Source organism: Leopardus geoffroyi, chromosome C3, assembly GCF_018350155.1.
Source record: "Leopardus geoffroyi isolate Oge1 chromosome C3, O.geoffroyi_Oge1_pat1.0, whole genome shotgun sequence".
In the NCBI taxonomy this organism is placed as follows: Eukaryota; Metazoa; Chordata; class Mammalia; order Carnivora; family Felidae; genus Leopardus; species Leopardus geoffroyi.
Window position 1 is genome coordinate 53103056 of NC_059338.1, and position 24019 is coordinate 53127074.

Below are 24019 nucleotides of genomic sequence, written 5' to 3' on the forward strand. Positions count from 1 at the left end.
TCTTTTTTTTAAGTAGGCCCCATGCCCAGTGTGGGGGCTTGAACTCACAATCCTGAGGTTAAAAGTTATGCACCCTACCAGCTAAGCCAGCCAGGCTCCTCTTATTGGGTTTTTCAGTCTGGGTTTGGCTATTCCATATTGTCATTTCTTTGCTACTTCTTAAATATTTTTAAATTTTATTTTGTCCAGCATTTTTAGTTCTCGAAGCTCAAATAACTAAGCCCATTAGAAGAAACCTTCAATAGTGTTTTTAAAAAACAGTATACAACATTTATGCACGTCAACTACACTTCTATTAATGTCAAATTCAACAAAAAATGCATTACATTCTTACTAAATGCAAGCATTCTACCTGCAAATTCAAGAGAAATGAGGATTCACTAGACACTGTACTTGACTTAGCAGACCTTAAAGTCCAAGGAGAGTACTATCAAAGTGTAAGAGACAATAACACAAAACAGAATAGAAAACACAGCTTGGTGGTACAGTGAAAAGATCTAAGACATTTCATCTCCAGAGTTTCAACTTCTTCTGTAAGAAGTTTTACTCATGAATCCTTTGAGTAAGTTATAATCTCAGGGACATCATTTGGAAATTTTAGAAATCAAGTCAGTGTTTTTTATGGTATATGAAATAATTTTAAATTTAAAATACATTATCTTTTGGATAAGAATATTATTGTAATATAGTATTAAGTTTATTTTAATAGAACAAACTTTAAAATATATTATCTTCTGATAGAAGACTAAAGACATATTAAAGAACAAAATCAAACTGAACTATGTGTTACATTAAAAACAGATAAAAATTGCTGTTATAACTCACTATTTGAAGTTCTTATATTTTATTCTTCAAAATTATCAACTGGCTTATTTTTCTCATTTTCATGTTTACTTTCTGAATGATTATAAGACAGAAGTTTACAGGCTGGTCTTTACAAGCCTGTAGGCAGAATTTACAAACTGTGGGTGTAAAAATTATTTATTCCTAATACATGAAAGGCCCTATAATCATTATTATTTTTCTATCTTTTTAGCCCTCATTTTGAAATAGACAGCTTGATGTGTGATCAAATGCATGCAATTTATGCAACTGGTAAATATTCTTGCTAAAGAAATTTGAGGATAATTACCATGTAATGCTCTTCACTAATATATTTCTATATTAGTATTCATTAATGTTCCTGTTTTAACCAAAAATCTACTGTGGATATAAAGAAACGAATATAAGACAAAAGATCAAGCCAATGGATCTGTTATTTTCTCAATACAAATTATTGGTTGAATCACAGTAAAGCATTTAGTGTAACTTATTAGTTGTAACTCATGAGGTAAAAATTTAAATTTTAGTTTAAGGACAGATGGCAGAGGGGTAAAAAACACAGACAATTAACAGATATCTGGATAAAGTAGGAATAAAAATAAACACAATGGGAAGAATGACAGATGTACTATTTACCACTCATAAACTTATCGTTTAACACTAGACATGTCTAACAAAATGAAAAGGTAAACAACACAGAAAAAAGCGTTCACCACAAATGAAATCCTGAATACACATTACTAAGATCCCAAAGGTCAAAAGACTGGAAAAATAATTTAAAAATAAAAAATATAAGTAATCTATAAGGAAAACAGAGAACAGTTACCAAAGATATGCAAAATTCCAGAATTTGCTTTCCCTATTTCTTCCATACTCTTCCATACTCTGCTTCAAAATAAAATAACTCTATAGTAACATATAAAGCACAAACCCCAAATATTTTCTACATAATCTAATAAAACTAATTCACATATCTTTGAGGAAGATTCTTTTGAAAGTGGAGGTTTTCCCCATAATGCATAAAGTATTTTTAAAAACCTGCAAAATTTATGGGGCGCCTGGTTGGTTCAGTTGGTTAAGCATCCAACTCTTGATTTCAGCTCAGGTCACAATCTCACCATTTGTGGGATTGAGCCCCACATCAGGCTCTGCACTGACAACAAAGAGCCTGCTTGGGATTGTCTCTCACTCTTTCTCTGTCCCTCCCTTGCTCATGCTGTCTCTCAAAATAAATAAATAAACATTTAAAAATAAAAAATAAAGACTTTGAAATCTAAATAACTTCATTTTAAATAAGCTCCAGAATTTTTAAAAACACAGCAAAACAACGTTGACCATAATATAAAATTTAAAGCAAATAATAATGAATAATTTGAGAAAAGTTACCTTTTGGGGTTTCTTCATTAAGTGCCAGAAATATTGGCACATTGGGGTTCCAAATGCCGGTAATAACATAAGCTCTTCCATCATAGCTCTTTCCCATGGATTCCTATAAAAATTCAGACAGAAATTACTGAGAATACATGCATCAGGAAAATCACCATTTTAAATTATAAACATATCTTACTTTAAGCAATCAAATTTAATAAAATTTAGATTTACAAATGGATTTTTTTCTGTATTATTCACCACCCTACAAAAGCATTTCTTTCATTATTAAATTCTAAGGCTTTCTTCAGAGTTTCTATTTACAGACACGTACCTCTTGGATAGAAGGAGCTGTACCTTCATATACTGACTCACAAAAACATAATATTGGAGTGAAGTTATATTTATCTTAGACTTCCGGTCATAATTTCATATACCTACATACAAGGATGTCCACAGTTTCTATTAAAACTATAGTGTACATCTCACTGAAGATATTTAAATTGAATTAATAGTAAGTCAACAGAAAAGCGGTATTTTTCTTCCAGTGTTCTAATTTATAATATATTCTTAAAATATTAATTTACTTTATCACAATTAACACTCCTGAAAATTCATACTTTTCTATTATCTATGTCAGATACTTGTATACTGGCTTACGATCAGTAACCAATGTTAGCAGGCTAATAGAGGTAATCAACACCCAAGTTGATTATCTCCCATTCACTCTTATACTTGCTCCCTCCTTCCCTTCACTCCTCCCCTTCTTCATCTCCTCCACTCTTTCAGGCTCCTACTAAGCCCACTCCTGACCCTCACTGAAGAAGCCGGCAACTCCTATCGTGAAAGCAGGATCATATACAGTTGCATGCATGTATGTACGTGTGCAGGGGAGGGGAGGTTAGAGGTGTGCCCACGGGAGAACAGCACACAGCATACAAGTATGTGCATATGCAAAAGTGTATTATCTACAGAACTTTAAATTTCCTGTGCCCATTTCCTCGTATTATGAATAGAGAGTGCTAGAAATATCAGACTAAAACAAAGATAAATACTGTTTTTCCAATTTTACCCCCACACAGAAGCTTCTCTGAATCCCTATAAAATTATTTGTCATTTGGTAATTATTGTGTTTATTTTCCTAATGTATTGGTGGTATTTCACTAATCGAACTGTACAGCTTGAGTGCAGGGACCCTGCATTCCGGAGATGAAGTACACTCAAGGCCACATTAAGGAAATTCACTCAGCACCTTCAACACTTTCATATATTCATATTCATTCTCTCTCTGTCTCCCTACCCCTTCCTCTCTCCCTCCCTGTGCCTATCCTCTCTACCTTCTCATTAGATCCCCATTCAAAACAAGAATGGGCATCTGACCCCCCAAAAAACCCAATCCATTTCTGAACAAGAGCTTGTGCCATGCTTGACTCCAAAAAGATGAGTGAGTCCAATCAAATTATTTCTTTCAATTAACAAACACCAAGAAAAGTAGGCAGCCAGCAGTGGAGCTGAAAGGTTTTAATAAGAAGCCAGGCACTGACAGGCCACATAAAAAATGAAGTGATAACAGAAATTAAAAAGTAGGAAAGAACACATAAAGAAGAGTAGAGTATTAGGAAACTGTTAAGTGGTAGGAGAGAAACAGAGAAAAACAAAAAACCATTAAAAATGATCATGCAGTCAAAATACAGGCAGATACTGGGAGACAGGGAAGGAAGGAGGAAGAGTGAGGAGCAGAAAGAAAAGGGGCAGAGAAGGTGCAGGGAGGGAGAGATGAAGGCAAGGAGGGAAAGGGGAAGAGAAGGAGAAAGAGGAGACAGAAAGAAGGAAACAGAAAGGGGGAGGGGAGGGAAGGAGGTATAGAAAGACAGGGGGGCAGAGCACCAGATCTCCGGGAGCAAGGGCAGCAGTGAAAAAAAGAGAAGGAGCAAAGAAAAAAGAGACTCAAAGAAAGAGCAAGCCCATGGGGGGGAGTGAGGCAGACAGGAAAAGTCCAAATAGCAAAAACCACTTTGTAGTGTTTAGGTACAATTTCATGAAGATCAATAACCTCTTCTATCTTCAAGGTGTTCTAAGTGGATCTCTGTTTCTTATAACCAAAACAGCCTAACTCAAACATCTGTATTTTTATGTCTTTGTAGTTCTCATAATACACCACCACAATAATATTGTCTTATATCAAAAGCCCTCAATAACAGTTTCTCCTCATCAAGTACTGCATTTTTGTTATTGAACTAGACCTTTCTATCACACAGACTGGCTTGCTCCCAGCCTCTTATAAAGATGCTTCTTGGAGCGCCTGGGTGGCTCAGTCAGTTAAGCGTCTGACTCTTGGTTTTGGCTCAGGTCATGATCTCACGGTTCAAGAGTTCAGGCCCCACATCGAGCTCTGAGCTGACAGTACTGAGCCTGCTTGGGATTTCTCTGTCCCTCTCTCTATGCCCCTCCCTGGCTTTCTCTCTCTCACTCTCCCTCTCTCAAAAAAAAAAAAAAAAAAAAAAAAGACAAACATTTAAAAAAATATTTTAATTAAAAAAAAAAAAAAAAAGATGCTTCTTCAACTGTCTTTGCTGAAGAGTTCTTCCTAACTCTTCTGTCTCCACCACAAGCAGAGCTGACAAAATCAGGGACAGCAGGTAAGGGACATCCAGACAACCTAAGTCTCTGCCCAAACTAGAAAAGGCAGGAGCCCTAGGTGCCCTCCTCTTAGGAAAATAAACTAGGAAATACAGACAGAATGTGGCAGTTTACAATGGGAACATAGCAGAAAGGGCATAACACAGAGGCCGGAGAACACAGTAACCCACAAATGAACTGTCAAGTCATGAGCAAGCTGAAGCTATGAGGTCAAGTAGGCAAACAGTAGGGTAAAGCAGACACACGGTACTGGAAAGAAATAACACACAGAAAAAGTAAAAAATGTAAGTTTGTGTTAATCTATCCATTTGTTAAGCAAATATGAGCCTACTATAAGCCATGGTCTATGCCTATTAAGTATCCAGCAAGGAAAACAAAATGATCCTGACCCTCAGGAGCTGAGAGGCTAATGTTTTCCAAACAGCAATTTGTGACTGATTTGTGGATCATCAAATCAATTTAGTGGATTATGACCAGACATTTTAATCAAGTAGAAGAAAAATAGAGTTCCTCATACACCTAAGGAAGGGGTAAGAATGGTTTCATGAAAATTTTATTTCTGCTTTTCTACACAAAGATTATAAGCATACTGGATTAAAATATAAATGTATTTGTAACTATGAGTCCAGCTACTGGCCCAGTGTCAATAAATGGTTAATTGTAAAGCTCCACAAGCTTTCCGAGCCATTTCTAGGACTTTTAAATTACATTCCAGTTCCAAGAAACCAGGCTCTACTGAGTTTTCAGCTCTTCTTGGTACTTTGCAGTTATGCTTTTCCTAGGTACTATAGGGGAGTAAAATTTGGCACTTCAAAATGTATCTCTTTGGCATGTAGGCTATTTTTAGTCTGATTATTTTAAAAAACAAAAGACTGGGAAAGAACCTCTGACCTCCCCCTTATAGTGACCATAGATAACTACAGTATAAAATAAAGCAGGTGAAATAGGGAGGAACTTAGCAAAGTCTGTTAAAATTCCTATGTCCCATTGTTTCTGAGTGGTCTAGCAAACATTTGTTTGCCAAACATTTACTTTTTTTCATCTTCCTATGGACTGTCTCCTTTCCCTTTGAGGTCCCCAACTTCTACCCCTTCTCCTTAGCTCAGAATGGCATATAAACCTCATTGCCTGACCACCTGTAGGCACCATATTCTTATGAAGCCCCAACACATATGGAATTAAATTGAATTCTCTCCTGTTAATCTGTCTCATGTCAGTTTAATTCTTAGACTAGCCAAAAGAATCTTGAAGGGTAAAGGAAAAATTTTCCTCACCAACTGTATCAATGGCTGTGGATCAAAAATTCTCATTTCCTTATTCCTACAGTACAAGGATCTTCACCACAAATATTCTCACTACTGGAAGACAATGGAGTCTCTGTTATTTGTATCCCCAAAAAACCAAATTTTATTTATACCTGATTTTGTTTATATAATATATATGTGTAAGTAATACGGACATTTGACTAAAATATATTTTCATGTATAAATATGACTTTCTCTTTCATGTAGACCTTATATTAAACTAAATTTATAAACTTACAAAATGTCTCAATTCATCTTGCTTATTAGAAAATATTCACAGGGAAGAAAAGTTAGCATTCTTAAAAATTGTTCAAGATAAAAAGAAAAGTCTCACAAATTGTGAAACTAAATACAATTGTAGGATTTTTCAAAGTCTGTCAGAAACAAAAGTGCAAGAAAGTGAAATTTGTTTTCAAAGTGTTCACATAATTAAACGAGTCATAGAAGAACATAACATCTTGCTCTAGAGGGAAGAACTAAGGCTAATTAGGCTAACTTATAAGGGATAGGACTTCTGGTAATTACAAAGAATTGACTTCGTAATAATCAGAACTGTCCCATAGTTTCCATTATAAGGTAATAAGTTCCATTTTATGAGATGTGGTCTAGTCAAAGCTCAATAACCATGTAGTAAGATAGCACAAAGATCAGTAATAAATCACAACTACTGATAACTGCAAACACAAACCCTCCCAATTTTACCAACTATTTGTTGTACAGAAGCTTCAATGCTGACGAACCCTTTGATTTCAACATGGACTCTTCAAAGTGGAGGACTGCTCTGCCAAAGACACTCAAGACCAGGAAGTTCAATGCCAGTCTGTAATTCTATAATCTGCATTTAGGTTTCTCTGCCAGTGATTCACCTTAATCTTTTAAACTCCAAAAGACCATGACTAAGACCTAGGAACTTGTATTACATGTTCCTAAACTACCTCCTTATGGAATTGTCAGGACTCCAAAATGCTATGACTTGCCTTAGGTAAAACCACTTGTATTACTGGTAGGTTGTACAGAGCGATGGAAGAAAGCTGACTTGTTTTCACATTCAGTGGAACTGGTTTGTTCTTACCTTACCTATCTGTGCAATGCTTCCTCTGTATTTCTGTGGCTCACTGTACCAATCTAGAAGAGCACTTAACCCACTGCTGTAGTTACACACTTAAGAATCTGCTTCCATCACAAATCTATGAACCCACACATGGTAAGAGCTATGTTTTACCATAGCTATAAGCCCAGAACTCCACACAATGCTTGCCACACAATTATGTATTCAAAAAAAGGTTCAACGAACCATTGTAGGGCCACTAGAAAATCAATGTGACATTACCAGGGAATAACTCTAAAAAGTTGACGTAATTGATGATATTTAATTGACATCTGTAAAACTCAGCTGAAAAGATGAAAACACGTAGTGCTTGTTATCTATCAGTAAGTGTAAAAAATCTCAGTCAAGTCACTTTATACTTAACTACTTTATACCTAATACTCTATTTCCTACATTTCTAAATCACAAAGTAAATGTTTTCATTAAGTACAATATTTTTGTTTAAAAGATAGTATACTATTTTCACATCAAACATCAACTTGCGAATATATATTAACCTTCAAGAACACTCCTTAAACAAATACAACTACGGTAAATATACTTTGCTAAGGACAGGTTACCAAGGAGCATAAATTCAAAAATGGAAGTGCTTTAAAGAAAACAAAAGCATTCATCACAGTCCTCAAATAATAATAGTGCATTAAAATAAATGAAAGGCACCATATTCACTCTAAGCATGCCTGTTATAATCATGTACTTCTTATTTTTGGCTCAAAGAAAAGATTATCTTCCTAAAAACCTAAATAGATGAATAGATGGACATTGTCATAACACTATGCTTTTATTTGCTTTCATTTAGCATATGATTTTTTGGTGGAAATTTTCCTAAATCTCTCCTTCATAAGTAATTTTAAGTTTGGGTTTCCAAATCTAATTAGTACTACCACACAGCTGAAAGTTAGAAACAATTTTGACAATATGACAAAATCTTTAAATAGAAAATACTTCTAAAATATAAAATAACTATCATCTATACTTGGTTAATGTGCTTAAGATTATCATTACCATATCCAGTAAATGCATGTCACTGTTCTTCACGTTTCGACCTGGGCTTAATAACATTCCAAAACATCTGAAAATATTGGGGGGGAAAAAAAAGGACAAATAAGGTATCAAGAATATATAGAAGCCCAGTTTTTATAATAACTACACAATCTGAGCTCTGTATTTACAAGTAGCTTTAGGTTTTTTTAAAGAAATACCACAAAAAAAGAATTCATTAAGGTACATAATAAAATCACATAGAAATAAGTTATCTAAATTCCCAGATCTTTATTTCTACATGTAAAGTATTACCAATGATCAGAAACTGTGATAAAATGGCCACAAATTACTGACTGAAACAAAACATAGTAGTGAGATATGAATTAATTTCTAGGTAGAAATGAGACTATTTGCCTTGGAGTTATTTTAAACATACAGATCAAAATCAACCAACCCAATTAAATGAAAAAGGAGATTAAAAAAAAATAAGACTGTGCTCTCTCTTTGTATCAAGCCAGATTAACAGAAACAATTACCCTGGCCTTTAACAGTCACTTTCACTGAGTAGCCTGTTAATATTTATTAAACCTTAAGTTTGAAAAAAAAGTTATATGAAGCTCATTACTAAATGTATTAGTATATTAGTGAAGATATTATCCAACATACTATATACGATTAACTATTTACTTTGTTCTGTGTTTCCTGATGCTAGAGAAGCTTTAGGAATCCCATCAATACTACCACTTTATTTGTGAAGGATTTTCATAAGCTCTAAAATTCAGCTAAATCTAACGTTTTTATTTTTGTTAGACTATTATTATTTCTGCTTTTAGGTAAGAAAAGTAGAGTCTAGAGAAATTTAACAATTTACTCAAATTCTTTTCCCTATTAAATAGGTCTTATAAATCTAGAGGCAATGTGATCTGTCTTCAGTATCCCTCTGCCAACAACGCATAGCCACACTTACTAGAGTGTTTGTATTGCAGCTCTCCAAAATTTTTAAATATGCTATGGAATATTTCATACAGAGATAAAGAATGTAAATAAATATGTTAAGATTTTTTTCATTTCAAAATACTGGCAGCTGACACATCAATACTTAATCTGATCCTTTTTATTTTCTGAAAGTTTACCTTTCTAATAGCACAGCTTTTTCTTCCATGAACAAGATAAGTTTTATCCCAATTATGAGTCTAGTAAGTGGTAAAACAATATATACTTCCTGTGAGTACTTGAGGATACCATGCTCATGGTTCTCTTTTGGCATCCAAAATCGATCAAGTACATGACAAAGATAAAGTTCAAACATATTACTGTACCACTGAACAAAATGGAATCTACTAAAAAATACTTTAATATTCATAATTTTAATATAATTACAACAAAAAATCTCCCTATTAATTCCTATAATATACACTGTACAAATTAAATGTTAATTATGTAATTTACTGTACTATTTCTTATACTATTGCTTAAATACTTGCTAAGCAAGAATCAAAGAGTGAATTTTTTTTCAAATATAAAATTTGGTCCCCTCTACTAAGAAGTCAGGTCAATGAGGTCAGAAGACTTCTCTCACAATACCATATGCTTTGCTTTGGCTTGCATCTCTCACGGCTTTTTTAAGAACAGATTTGTATATTATAGGGTTTTTGAATTAAAAACTATCATATACTTATTGTAAAAAATTAATGGATACCAAAATATATAAAGAAAATATAATTTATCCTTTCTCTAACGTCAGCCCCCTTAAGAGCCAATGTTAACAATCTAGTGTGCATCCCTTTTTGTTCTTTTGAAAACTTAAAGTTTTTCATCATTTTTTTTTTTTGCCAGGCACTTGCAGGTGAATGGTAAAATTGGTACAATTTTATATTTTCTTAATATTCTTATGTTAAATTCTACTGCAAAAAGAGCCTTGGAAGTTTAGGTTTTCCTTAAATGGCAACAGCTCTCACTTTATTTTGATGATCTTTGATGTGCTGCTCTTTTCCTGGGTTATAAACAAAAAATCCTGCCACCAACCAGTAGTGTGACCTTAGAGAAAGCACCTAACTCCCTTGAGCCTCTGCTTCCTCTTCTAGAAAATGGGAGAGGTATAATATATGAACTCTAAGTAAGTTCTTCCAACACGAAGACTGCACAATTTTTCTCCATCAAGCTGTATTAGTCATTTCCAAAATTATATTTCATTAAAGCACATCAGGCTTCCTACAGAGACAAGTGAGGTCTATTAGGAATAATGTGTCAGTAATTAGATAGATATTATTAGTACCACAAACACCTAATGCAGATATTAAGTGTTTCATTGGGGAGGTCAAAGAATTCAACCTTTCCTTGTTAACTCTATAAATAATGTAGAAAATTGCCATCACACCTGTTTTCTCAAGCAGTTCACAGTCTACTGGAGGAGGAAAATACAAGTAAACAGGGAATTACAACCTGATATGGTAAGTTCTAGGACTGCTGTATAAAGCACAGATGAGGCATATCCAACATTATTTATAATATAGTAAATAAGTTGACCTGACCAAAACTTGCAATCAAACCTCCTTAGAATGAGATATTATATTATTATATTAATTGTAACAGATACTTAACTTTTTCTTAAGTTTATTTATTTTTAGAGAGACAGAGACAGAGACAGCAACAGCGCAAGCAGGGAAGGGGTAGAAAGAGAGGGGAAAAAGAATCCCAAGCAGGCTCCGTGCTGCCAGCACAGAGCCCAAGACAGGGCTCGAATTCACAAATCTGTGAGATCATGACTGAGCCGAAACCAAGAGACAGACGCTTAACCAACTGAGCCAAGCCAGTTAAGTCAGACATTACTATATTACTGCATTTTACATTTCAAGACAATCTGCATATGAAAAATGACAAAGCTTGTTTTCAGGAAGGCAGAAGTGATTTGTCAGAACAAAGCTATTACGTTAAAGGACTGGGATGCAAGTCCATATCCATGATCCAAAACTGCTGGTCTTCTATACATTGAACTCTGTCGTCTCCCTAGCCTATCAGAAAAGATTATAAATCCCTTATGTGACCCAGGACAAGTTATACACTGCAACATCTCACTTTCAACATTTCTGAAATACAAATGTTATCGCTTACAGGCTCACTGTTAATGTAAAGATGAAAAACCTCATGGTGAAAATACACTGTAAACTATAAAGCAGCTGCCAATTATAAATTATTATTACAATTGCCACTATTAAGAAGAGAAAGTCTGGGGTGCCTGGGTAGCTCAATCAGTTAAGCATCCACTTTGGTTCAGGTCACAATCTTGCGGTTTGTGAGTTTGAGCACCCCATTGGGCTCTGTGCTGACAATTCAAACCCTGGAGGCTGCTTCAGATTCTGGGTCTCCCTCTCTCTCTGTTCCTCCCCCACTCATGCTGTCTGTCTGTCTCTCTCTCTCAAAAAAAAAAAAAAAAAAAAAAAAAACTTAAAAAGAAAGAGAGAAAGTTTAGCCTTCCATAATACCTATGAGTTTTTACTCAAAACAGAGCTTTTAACAGCAAGTTAGCATCCATACAATCACCAAAACTCAGCATATCTAGCACTGCTTTAGACTTCAGAAATGGAAAAAAGTGAGAAAAACAAAGATGGTATGTTAACGTCCTGCAACAGGAAACTGAATTTTTTTACTTTTGCTTTTAGTCCATCAAATGATTAGGATTCTATTTACCTCCATTTATGCTGCTAGAAGACTACCGATAAAAATTAAGAAGGGAAGAAAGGAAAAGGAAAGGAGGCAAACATCTACCAACACCAGTCAAGGAACACTGTCTCTTAACTGAACTTTCGTTGTTAAAATGAAAAGTGACAGTATGTCAGAAGGAGGTAAACAGAAATACAAAGAAAAGCTGTAAGTCAATTAGATTTCTTTTCAGAATATACAAACACACTACAAGCTTAATTCTGAAAAAACTAGAATCCCAGTCTCACACTAAAGAAGTTAAAAAAAAAAAAAAAAAGATAGTTGGAAAAGTCTTCCAGGTGAGAAATGTTGGGATTGCTTTTCCCTGACTAAAGGGATCAAGTAGAGATAGATACACAGGTATTCCTCACTGCGCACAGTACGGGGAACCATTAAAATAACCACACAAGCCAAAACTGTACAAAGCGATGTTATAATCAATGGGAAAAATTATGATTGTTTTGCAAACAACTTTTTTGTTGTTTTGTCAAAACTTTAAAAAACTCTTTACTGTCAGTTTTAAGTATATAAAGAAATGGAGAAAAAAAATTAAACTTATTTAGCCCCTTGTAACTTAAAGCACTTAGAAATGTTGACAATTAAGGTGTTTTGCTTCTTTGGAAACAATTATTAAGACTAGCTTGAACAGTGCTTGCTTTCCTCTCATACAATTCACGACATGGGGTAAGCGTCTTTTCTTTGAGGAACTCACGTTCCTTTCTAAGTCTGAATCAGCTTCCAATATTTTCTCCTTTGCACTTTTAATGTTATGAAAGGTCTCTGAGGGCTCCTTTAATGTGAAGCTTTTGCTGGCATCACCTCCTCTGCGACATTCATCTTTTTCATCACAACCACTTTATTTATGCTGCTAGATTAATCCTCTGCCTGCCTATCTAGATTCCACTGAATAGTGGCAATGTCAACATTCCCGTGGTCCTATTCCTTTCTAATTCCATCTACGTCCTGTTCAAATCCTGCAGAGTTATTTGTACAGGGCACTAAAGGTTCTGCCATGCCACATGCATACTATTCACTGCTGCTTCCTGTCATGATGCATGAATGTTTTTAACAGCATGCTTCTACCATATTTCTTCCAAAACTTAGCTAAGAAACTGCATCGTCTCCAGTCCTATAATTATCGTTCCCATTCAATGTGGCAACTAACTTCAAAATGTTGGCGTAAATGCTAGCAAAACTAACTAGAATTTTAGTTTTTGTTGCAGTCTTCATCCAAAGTAGAAGTAAATGCTTCATTTCAACCATAAGCACCTTTCTATTCCTACTGAACTTAAAGATGATGGAGTCCATCAGAGTCCGTCAGACTTTTTCAGAACGGCTCATACCACAACTTCGCACGGGGCTTAGGTCTCGTCCTGTTCTCGTTCTGCTGTCACCATTTCCAAATCTTCTAAGATTGCATGAAATTTCACTTTCCACATTACCACTTTCCATTTCTTTCCTGCACTTTGATCTTTGTTGGCCAACTCTTTCAATTATCCATTTTTGTGAAATGTTCAGGAGGTTTCCCACTGAGCGGTAAGGAGCAACACAACAACACACTCTGTGGTCTGAGAGTTAACTAAGCAACAGATACGCTGTGACCACTATCAACAGAATGTGAATGAAGTGATGTGACTGGTCACTGATCCTGTACTTATGTAGTGACAGTGCACTGAAGAGTTAACAGCAAAGTTTTCACTTTCTACAATCACTCAAAATTAATATACCATGGTGACAAAAATTTGAACCACGTGGCTACAGGACTGGTGTTATTTAACTAAACCAAAGTAACATAAATTTGTGCATTATCATAACTGTAAAATAATGCCTCCTTGTCTATACACATAAGTTCTAAAAAATCTAGCCACAGCTTTGCCTTCTCATGTAGCAGTCTACTCCGATTCTGCAGGCTACTCTGATTTCCACTTATCACTCAAAACAGTCTCAGTAACGATCATGATTGTGGTACTAGTGATAATACCACCAACAGTAATAACAAAAAGCATTTATTAAGCATTTATTCTGAGTCAGGGACTATTCCAAATACTTCACAGGTATTACCCAATTTTTTCCTCTTCAAATTCTTAAGAGGTATTATTCACAACTTACACATTAGAAACTGAAGCACAGACAAGTTAAATAACTTGGCCAAGGTCATTGTAGAGCCAGGATCCAAATCCAAATCAAAGACTCCACAGTTGTGATCTTAAGAACTTTACTAGCTTCAATGCCATCAGTCACAGGAAGAAGTCTCTCCATTAAGTTTTATACTTGTAAGCAAAACAGGTTTAAAACACTGGCTGTTCTTTTCTTTCCAATCTTCAGGTGGGAAATTTTTACTTTCCCCCTAAGATTACCTGGAACACTAGGACTAATTACTAGGAAAAAAATAATTTAAAATAGATGCTTGGGATTGCTTTAGATTTGCTATCAGTACACAGAATTTAATCTACAAAGAGGCTATTAAAGAAGAGGTAATATTTTTAGGTCTTTTTCTTCTCTTTTTTAAATTATCAACCAGTAAACTTCAAGAACATACAACAACCTCCAAACATACCATCCAGGGGCAGTAACTCCCACATTATAATGGATTGAAATTTGAAATGCAGAACCATTTTCAAATATGAATACTTTTACTAACACCTTTCAAATATAAAAAGAGAACTTAGCTATAGTCAGATAGAAAATATAAAATTAAAAAATTATTAAACCAATAAATTTCAAAATCTAACACTTGGCCTAATCACTGCCAAAAACATTTAGTAAATCAATTATTTTGCTTTACTATTCAGTAGGAATAATACAAGAAATCTGGATAATGATACATTATTTAGGCTTTTGCATATACCAGATATAGGAATAAAAATAAAAGCAAAAATGCAAGTATTTTTATAATTGAATGTACCTGAATATACCTGTAAACACAACTCAAAAACCTCACAAAGCATGGCAAAAAATAAAAATTTTCCCCCTAGCTACTACTGGTTAACAAGGGCTTGTTTTCTCCTACACAAAGGTAAATCAAATGTAGGTAGAGACAAAGATCAGCAAAAAATTATAAATTATATGAGAAAATGTAAAACATACACAACTTCAGCAAATTTTACTGAATAAGAATAATAAGTGATTCCAGGGACACCTGGGTGTCTCAGTTGGTTAAGTGGTTAAGCATCTGAATTTGGCTCAGGTCATGGTCTCACAGTTCATGAGTTCAAGCCCTGAACTGGGTTCTCTTCTGTCAGCACAGAGCCCACCTCAAGTCCTCTTTCTCTCTCTCTCTCTCTCTCTCTCTCTCTCTCTCACACACACACACACATTTAAATATGTATATATATAAACATTTAAATATATATAATATAAAATGCATAATATATATAAGCATAAAATGTATTTTATATATATAATATATATATTATATATATAAAGAATAATAGTGATTCCATCTGGATTCCCTGCTTTTTTTTTTCCCAGCTATTAATTTCACTTCCTTTTTTTCTTCTACTCTTTATTTCATCTACACTTTCTTCCATGTCTATTGATACATTTTTGTTTTATCTCTTCCATCTGGAGTTTTATCTTTCTTTATATAGTTGGCAGTAGAACTGATATGATTTACTGAGGAATTAGGTGTACAGGAAGAAAGATCTGACTCCAAGTTTTTCACCCTGAGTCAATGGAAGGATCAAGTTACAAATTGGTAAGACAGGGGAGACTATGGGAGGAACAGGTCTGGAACAGGGCTGGGAATCAAGAGTTTGAGTTTTGAACAAACAACCTTAAAATGCTAAATGAAGAGGTGAAAAGGAGTGAGCAGAAGATATCCTAACATTACTGGCTTTGCCTTCCTCTGAACGTTCCTAGAAAAGTCGCAGTCAAATTATGAAAACAACAAGAATTTCTCTGAGGCAACATTAGAGGAAGAAAATGTGGTTCTCACATTGGTTCCAGTTAATGAGGAGCCTGATGAAGAACATCAAATGGAACTAAGTGTTTTTCCAACTTCATAAGTCAGCCTGAAGACACCTGAGACAAAGTTCATCATCCTCAAATGAATGAACAATTCAAGATTTTCCCCAAAAATGGTTGTTGTAATACACCAATCCTTCCCTTGACAACCAATTTGCCTTCAGTTAATAAAGTGGCTTGGGACAATCTGCAAAACTGGTGCCAACAATTTGAGTACTGATGGCCGGAAAATACAGGTTTATGTGAGGCTCCAGAAACATGCTTACTCTGAAAGAAACCAGAATATTCCTAAACATCACCAAAGGCCAAACTGCAGTCATGTCTGAGGAAATGCAAGATGGTGGCCAAGAGATGAAGGATTTGGAAAAGTTGTAAGAAAAGTGAGAAAGAGGAAGAAATTAATACAGTTGAAGTGATAGCTTCAGCACAGGAAGGCATGTTGGCAGCACAGTCAAGAACCACTGCAAAGAGCCAAACGATCTAAGGCTGTGAATTCATAATCCATTCCTGCTTCTGTTGAGATCTTTGTGCTGCAAGCCTCTGGTGTCTAGTGCTGTGTGGTCCATGGCAGAACTCTCTTGTAAGACACAGAATGTTGGCTTTGCCTGCAGCTCCATGCAGGTCGGGCCCGGGCCTGATGCTCCCAAAAGGATGACCTCCCTCTTCCCGTTACCCGCCTGCACTTTCCCATCCCGGAAGATAACATGTTACGCCCTGAATGTGCTAAGAGAAATAAGAAAATGATGAAACAATTCATTGCAGTGGGGAAGGAGAAGTGACCTGGTTTGAACACACCAACACCATTCCCTTCAGATGGCCATAGCTTAATAAAGAATAAGTGGTGGAGAGCCCACAGATACGTAGACTTCCACCCCAGCGACTGCTGTGCTGTGTCATAGCCATTCTCAGTGTTGCCTGATGCCTTGAGTACAGATATAAATGTCCGGACTCTGTACTTCAGGTTTGCCAAGAAGTGACTGCTACTGCTACTTTAAATATTTAGTTACGCAGAATATAATTTAGTTTTGTTTTAATTACTAGATTTTTTTTTTAAGTAGTTTTAGGCTTTCAGAAAAATTGAGCGGAAAGTACAGGGTTCTGAAATACTGCCCCAACCCCTTCCTCTACTATCAACATCCTGCACCAGTGTGGTACATTTGTTGAACCTACATTGGCTTATCCTGATCACCCAAAGGCCATAGTTCATGACAGGGTGCACTTTTTGTGTCATACAGTCTCTGGGCTTTGACAAGTATATAATGACCACCTATATCCACCATGATAGTTTCAAAATAGTTTCACTGCTCTTAAATTTTCATGTTGCATCTACTCAATACTCCCTTCCTTCCAAATCCTGACTACCGATCTTTTTACTGTCTCCATAGGTTTGCCTTTTCTAGAATGTCATACATTTGGCATCACAGTAGCCTTTTCAGATGGACTTCTTTCATAGCAATATGCCTTGAAGGTCCCTTCTTGTCACGGCTTGATAGGCCACCTGTTTTTAGTGCTGAATATTCCACTGCCTCCATGTACTTTATTCATTCACATACTAAAAGTCATCTTGGGTGCTTCCAACTTTTGGCAATTACGAATAAAGCTGCTATAAACAAACAAACGAATGCCAAATGAAGATCCTAAAGTTGTGGACCTATATTCATATAAATTTGGAATTCAGAAGAGACCTCAGGTTTGAGATTAAAAATTTAGAAGTCATTCATTTATAGACTATATTTGAAGTCATATATTTAAAGCGATTGGATGAGGTAACTAAGAAGCAAGTGCGGTAGAGGAAAGACCGCTAAAATAATGTCATCAAGAAGGAGACATAGAATAAAATCTAAACAAGAAGAAAGCCTGCCATAAGAGCATGCACATTTCATCCAAAGTAATAAGAGAAAAGGCAGAATATATGGTACAGATGAGATAAATTGGCAGACAAGGTGATAGGAATACCTAAAGTTCTATTATTGTTTCTATTATCTTAAATAAGAAGAGATAATTGGCTTAGAGTAAACATGTAGAAGACCTGATGCACTTTTAAACAGAAGATGTGAAATAGCCTAGGAGAGACATGAAATAGGTTGTCTAGTAAAATGAAATAGGGATGCTAATAACACAAAAGTACACCTGAGGTTGTGGTCATGAATTTGAAGTAAAGCCAAGCAGCATGGTTATATGTTTATTTTCCCAGCTGCCATCAGTTATAACAAGTGTTGGTGCAAAGGAGAAAGCTAGAATTAACCAGAGATGGGAATATGCCAGAGGAATAGAAAGAGGGAAAAGAGAGCAAGGGAGTTGTGGGAGTACATAAAGGAATAATTTATAAAGGTAGATAATGGAATCTAAGTTGGGATGGAGACAAGTAAAAAAGTAAAATCATGAAGTGAGTGGGTGAGGGACAGTAAAACATGATAGGACCATAGATTATTAGTCTCAGTGGGATCAAATAATTAATGGAATTGAGAAAATGAGAATGAATTAGACAGATAAGAAGTACTGATCAGACAGTAGGATACTTGATACTAAGATTATGAAGGGAGTACAGTCAATGGTAATGACAAATTCCAGACTATGACCCTTGAAACAGGTGGCTGAAGTAGGGAGGAAGAAAGGTCTTTGGAGAGAATGAGATCAAAAAAACTAAGAAGCTAGGTTATTAGAAAAACCATCTATATAGATAGTGAAACTGCTATAACTTAGGAAAAGCCTGATGATTGGAGAATGACAGTGAGCCAGGAGCTAAAATCTTCAAAGAATGATGGGAATCCCAAGGATGTGTAGATAACTGCAACAATAGAGGCTAGCAGATGGGAAAGTCTGAGAGCATCAAATTTGAAGCTGTGAGTTTCTAAGGAGGGAAGAGGAAAACAGTCTGGAAGAAGCAAGGACATTCAAAGGATACTCACACATCTCCAGGCCAAGATACAAAGGCAAGGGAGGAGAGAAAACAGCCATCACTTGAGAAGCAGTAGACTCAGGGCAAGCCCAGTTTATATAAAGTGAAGGCAACATTCAGAATCAGGTTGAAGATTAAAGAAACTGTGCTTACGATGACTATGAGTTCCAGAGTGTAAAATGGAATGTCCCAAAAGCTGGGTAAACATGGACAACAGGAGTCAGAAGACAGAATATACAGAGTCATGTGGGGATCAGGATTTGAGTATTGATGGAAAACCCAAGAGTCTTGGATGTCTTACAAAGCCAAAACAGAAACAAAATTCAGTGAGGCTAAAGGTTGAGGGTAGGAAGAAGGACCATGGCAAGAGCATGCAGAGCTCTGGAATACCCTTCTTTACTCCAGTTTGGGACAACCAGGGTGCACGAGTTAAGGAAGGGGCAGTACTACCAGAGGAACATGGAATTCTGGGCATCCCTTTCCTATTATTGATGGGGGATAGGAATGCGAACAGACTATATGAGTGTGGAGGAGTTTTTACTTGAAGTGCATCGAGGAAAGGTAACTACTGCTGCGTATCCAAAGACACTCTCAGTTAACGAATTTGCGAAATTGTAAACCCAAAAATATATATACTATGCATTAGCTCATAACCTCATCTCACAAATGCTACTGCTCCCTAAAAGACAAGGTCTGAAAAAGCTGTCCTATATCTTCAATAAAGACACTTTCAATTAGGCAAAAGCTTATTTTCTACAATCAATAAAAGCTACACAGACATACATCCCCAAGAAAGGAAATAATAATCTTAGATGTGGTCCCTGCATGAAAACCTACTTATAGCAAAATGCTCTTGTGTTGGAGTCCCCAAGACCACTCTAGGTTCGAAGATTTGCTAGGAGGACTCACAGGACTCAGCACATAGTTGCATTTATGGCTATGATTTATTAGAATGAACAGATACAGGGGCGCCTGGGTGGCTCAGTCGGTTAAAGCGTCCGACTTCGGCTCAGGTCATGATCTCGCAGTCCGTGAGTTCGAGCCCCGCGTCGGGCTCTGTGCTGACCGCTCAGAGCCTGGAGCCTGTTTCAGATTCTGTGTCTCCCTCTCTCTCTGACCCTCCCCTGTTCATGCTCTGTCTCTCTCTGTCTCAAAAATAAATAAACGTTAAAAAAAAAATTTTTTTTTTAAAAGAATGAACAGATACAAAGCAAAATCAGCACAGGAAAAAAGGCGCAAGGGGTGAAGTTCAGAGTCCTCATCCTGTGGAGTCACAGAGGATGCATTTAATTCCTCCAGCAATGAGATGAGACGTGTGAAAAGTTGTTTACCAGGGCCAAGTGAGAGACTCAGTACCCAAGGTTTTTACTGAGGGCTGGTCATACAAGCATCCTCTGCCTAGGACATAACAAAATTCCAGATTCCAGAAGGAGAGCAAGTGTTCAGCATAAATCACGCTGTACAGTTTAGGCACAGTTCTGGGAATGGTGGGAACCTCTCCGAAATCCAAGTTTCCAGATGCCATTCCAGAACCAACCCTACAGGGCGCCTGGGTGGCTCAGTAGGTTGAGAGTCCAACTTCGGCTCAGGTCATGATCTTGCAGTTCACGAGTTTGAGTCTCACACTGGGCTCTGTACTGAGAGCTCAGAGCCTGGAGCCTGCTTCAGATTCTGTGTCTCCCACCCCCTCTCCAAGCTCACGTTCTTTTTTCTCTCTCTCTCTCTCTCCCTCTCTCTCTCTTTCTCTCTCAAAAATAAACAAACACTAAAAAGAAGAAGAAGAAGAACAAACCCTACAAGCAGACCTTTAGGAATAGCAGTTTCGGCCCTACTTTATTAACTCTCTTCTATACAGCCCTATCTTGATATTTACATTTTAAGAGAACTTTAATATAAAACAATGCCATCTGTGTGTAAAATAATATAGATTCCTCAGGAGTTCAATTCCATTTAAAAGACTTGAGCACCTCGGTGTCTCAGTTGAGCATCCAACTCTTGATTTTGGCTCAGGTCATGATCCCAGGGTCATGGGATCAAGCCCCTACATCAGGCTCCGTGCTGAGTGTGGAGCCTGGTTAAGATTCTTTCCCTCTGGGGCGCCTGGGTGGCTCAGTCGGTTGAGCGTCCGACTTCAGCTCAGGTCACAATCTCGCGGTTCATGAGTTCGAGCCCCACGTCAGGCTCTGGGTTGATGGCTCAGAGCCTGGAGCCTGCTTCCGATTCTGTGTCTCCCTCTCTCTCTGCCCCTCCCCCATTCATGCTCTGTCTCTCTCTGTCTCAAAAATAAACATTTTTAAAAAATTTAAAAAAAAAAAGATTCTCTCCCTCTGCCCCTCTCCCCTGCTCGCTCGCTCTCTCTCTCTCTCTCTCTCTCTCTCTCTCTGTCTCTGACTAGGGGTTCCTGAGTGGCTCAGTCAGTTAAGTGCCTGACTCTTGATTTCAGCTCGGGTCATGATCTCACAGTTGGTGAAATCAGGCCCTACATTGGGCTCTGCACTGACAGCATGGAGCCTGCTTGGGAGTCTCTCTCTCCCTCTTTCTCTGTGCCCCCTCCCCTTATTGAACTCTCTCTCAAAATAAATAAACTTTAAAAAAATAAATAAAAACCTTGAATCAAGCTATATAAAGTTTTGATCAGTTATGAAAAAAATAAGAATCTTCTACAGTATAGTGGAATAATGAAATAACTTGCCAAAATATATAATAAACTTTAAAGAAAACATGTAGCAATTAGAAAAAGAACATGAGGTGGGGCACCTGGGTGGCTCAATTGGTTAAGTGTCTGACTCTTGATTTTGGCTCAGGTCATGATCTCATAGTTGTAAGGCAGAGCCTCACATAATCAAGCCCTGCACTGGGCAGGCAGCCTGCCAGCCTGCTTAAGATTCCCTCTCTTGCTCTCCCTATGCCCCTACCCTGCCTGCTGTGCACATACACACAAGAAGGAAGGAAGGAAGGAAGGAAGGAAGGAAGGAAGGAAGGAAGGAAGGAAGGAAGGAAGGAGAAAGAGAAAGAGGGAGAAAGAGAGAGAAAGAGAGAGAAAGAAAGGAAAGAAAGGAAGAAAGGAAGAAAGAAAGAAAGAAGGAAAGAAGGAAAGGAAGAAAGAAAAGGAAAGAAAGAAATTCAAAGAAAGAAAAAGAAAGAAAAAGAAAGAAAATGTGAGAATAAAAAAGGTGAGTAAACTTATTAAAACAGTTAGAAAAGACCAAATCAATAAAGCACAAATACAAAATTTCACATGTAACTTATTTAACTTTTGTTAATTGCCTAATGTTCTCCTATACAAAAATAACATTTTATGTAGTTCTTCCTCCCTCTTCAAATGAACCAAAGATCTTAAAAAAAAAACTGAACTGCCATTATAAAGGACAAAATATTAGTACTTAAATAATGCTTACTAGTAATGTAAAATAATTATATCTAGAGATACTTAACACCTCTCCTTGCCCCTCCCCACCAAAAAACATCATACAGAGGAGTCAAACTGAATAAGGCTTTAGGAAGAATACCAAGACACCCTGCAAAATAACATGCTTCCTCCCCCACACACTAAGAAATTTAACCCAAAGGATAATTTACTTTATAGGACTTCTTTTGTATGAAAAAAACTGTGCATTAAACACTCGGGGTGGAAATGGACATAGGGTAGAAATCATTAGTTTTTAATTCTTGTCATTATTACTATTATGACACCAAAAAAAAAAAATATCTAAAATAACCACTTTCTTCCCAGTCCCCAGAAATGTATTTGAAACTTTATGGGACTGGTTGATTTTATTAGGTACTAATTCAATTAGTCAATTGAAATCCAATTAGGAAAGAAAATACGGTAATTTGAACAGGGAAAGTTTACTATAAGGAATTATTAACTATAATAGGAGAGTAACTATAAAGAGAATTCTAAAGAATACCCTAAGGCTGAGGGAGAGAACACCAAGAAAGAGCAAACCTGGAAGGAGGATCCTCTCCCTAAAGCTGGTATTCTAACAGCTTACTACAAAAGGTAGGACTGTAGCACAGTAGATGGCAAAGTTTGCTAGACTTCCCAGGCAAAGCTGGACCACAAGCAAGCAGGACACAGCCCACTGGGTGCAGGTAGGCAAGTAAAAATAAAGGAAATCAGAACTCCTGGAGCCAGTTCACTGGCAGAATGGTGTAGGGCCCGAAGTCCACAGTGTCTGTGTCTGGAGGTCCACAGGAAGATCTTGCTGAACCAGGACTAGGACTATGAGCTCGAGGAGGGAGTGCATGCACTGGCTGCACAGCTGGAGCACAGCACCACTGGACATCCCAGAACCTACAGCTAGAGCAAGAAACAACCACCACATCGCACCAGAACCATAAAAGAGAAGACCCTTCTTTTGCAGTGTCTCTCTAGCACCCTCTACTGGCTCAATTTAATATTGTGCTTGCGCAAAGAAGAAATACATAAGTAGATAAGGTAAGAGGGTAGATCTGGAACCAAAAGGCAATAAATTGGTAACTGGCATAGGATATAGTTAAAATACTCACTTCTCCTGATTACTTAATACTCATGTTAGCACCCAAAAATTCTTATATCAATACATTTTTTAAAAAAGCATTTTCTAATGTAAGCTGAGAATGTAACTTGGTTTAACCACTATGGAAAAATATGGATGCTCCTCAAAAAATTACAAATAGATCTACCATATGATCTAGCAATCCTATTTCTGAGTATATACCCAATGGAAATGAAAATAGGATATAAAAAAAATGAAAATAGGATATAAAAGAGATACATGCACTCCCAAGTTTACTGCAACATTATTCACAATAGCCAAAATATGGAAAAAACCTAAAAGCTCATCAATGGATGAATGGATAAAGAAGATGTGGTATATATAGGTACAATGGAATATCATTCAGCCATGAGAAAAAAAGAAATCCTGCCATTTTCAACAACAGGGAACTTGAGCAAACTGTGTTAACTAACATAAGTCAGACAGAGAAATACTGCAGGATATCACTTACATGTGGAATCTAAAAGAACCACACTCACGAAAACAGGGAGTTAAAAGGTGGTTACCAGGGCTGGGAAGTGGGGGAATAGGAGAGATGTTGTTTAAGGACACAAACTTGCAACTAGCAGTAAATAAGTCATAGAGATCTAATGTACATGAGTATAGACAATAATATTGTATTATAATCAAACTTGCTAAGAGACTAGATCTTATGAAAAAGAAATAATTACGTGAGGTGACAGAAGTG

At 36.6% G+C, this 24019-nt stretch overlaps 1 protein-coding gene across 9 annotated transcripts in view; it reads right to left on the reverse strand.

Moving 5' to 3' along the window:
- The window catches only part of RABGAP1L (RAB GTPase activating protein 1 like), a 767496-nt gene that overhangs the window by 642914 nt on the left and 100563 nt on the right, over nt 1–24019 (reverse strand). For 7 of the 9 annotated variants that reach the window (XM_045452833.1, XM_045452836.1, XM_045452834.1 and 4 more), the window contains 2 exons: nt 8248–8314; nt 2209–2311 (listed from right to left, as the gene is read on the reverse strand). In XM_045452833.1, the coding sequence (XP_045308789.1) occupies nt 2209–2311; nt 8248–8314 (170 nt within the window). Of the gene's footprint in view, nt 1–2208; nt 2312–8247; nt 8315–9359; nt 9381–24019 lie in introns of those variants that run through there. The other 2 variants (XM_045452840.1, XM_045452842.1) reach the window with 2 other exon arrangements.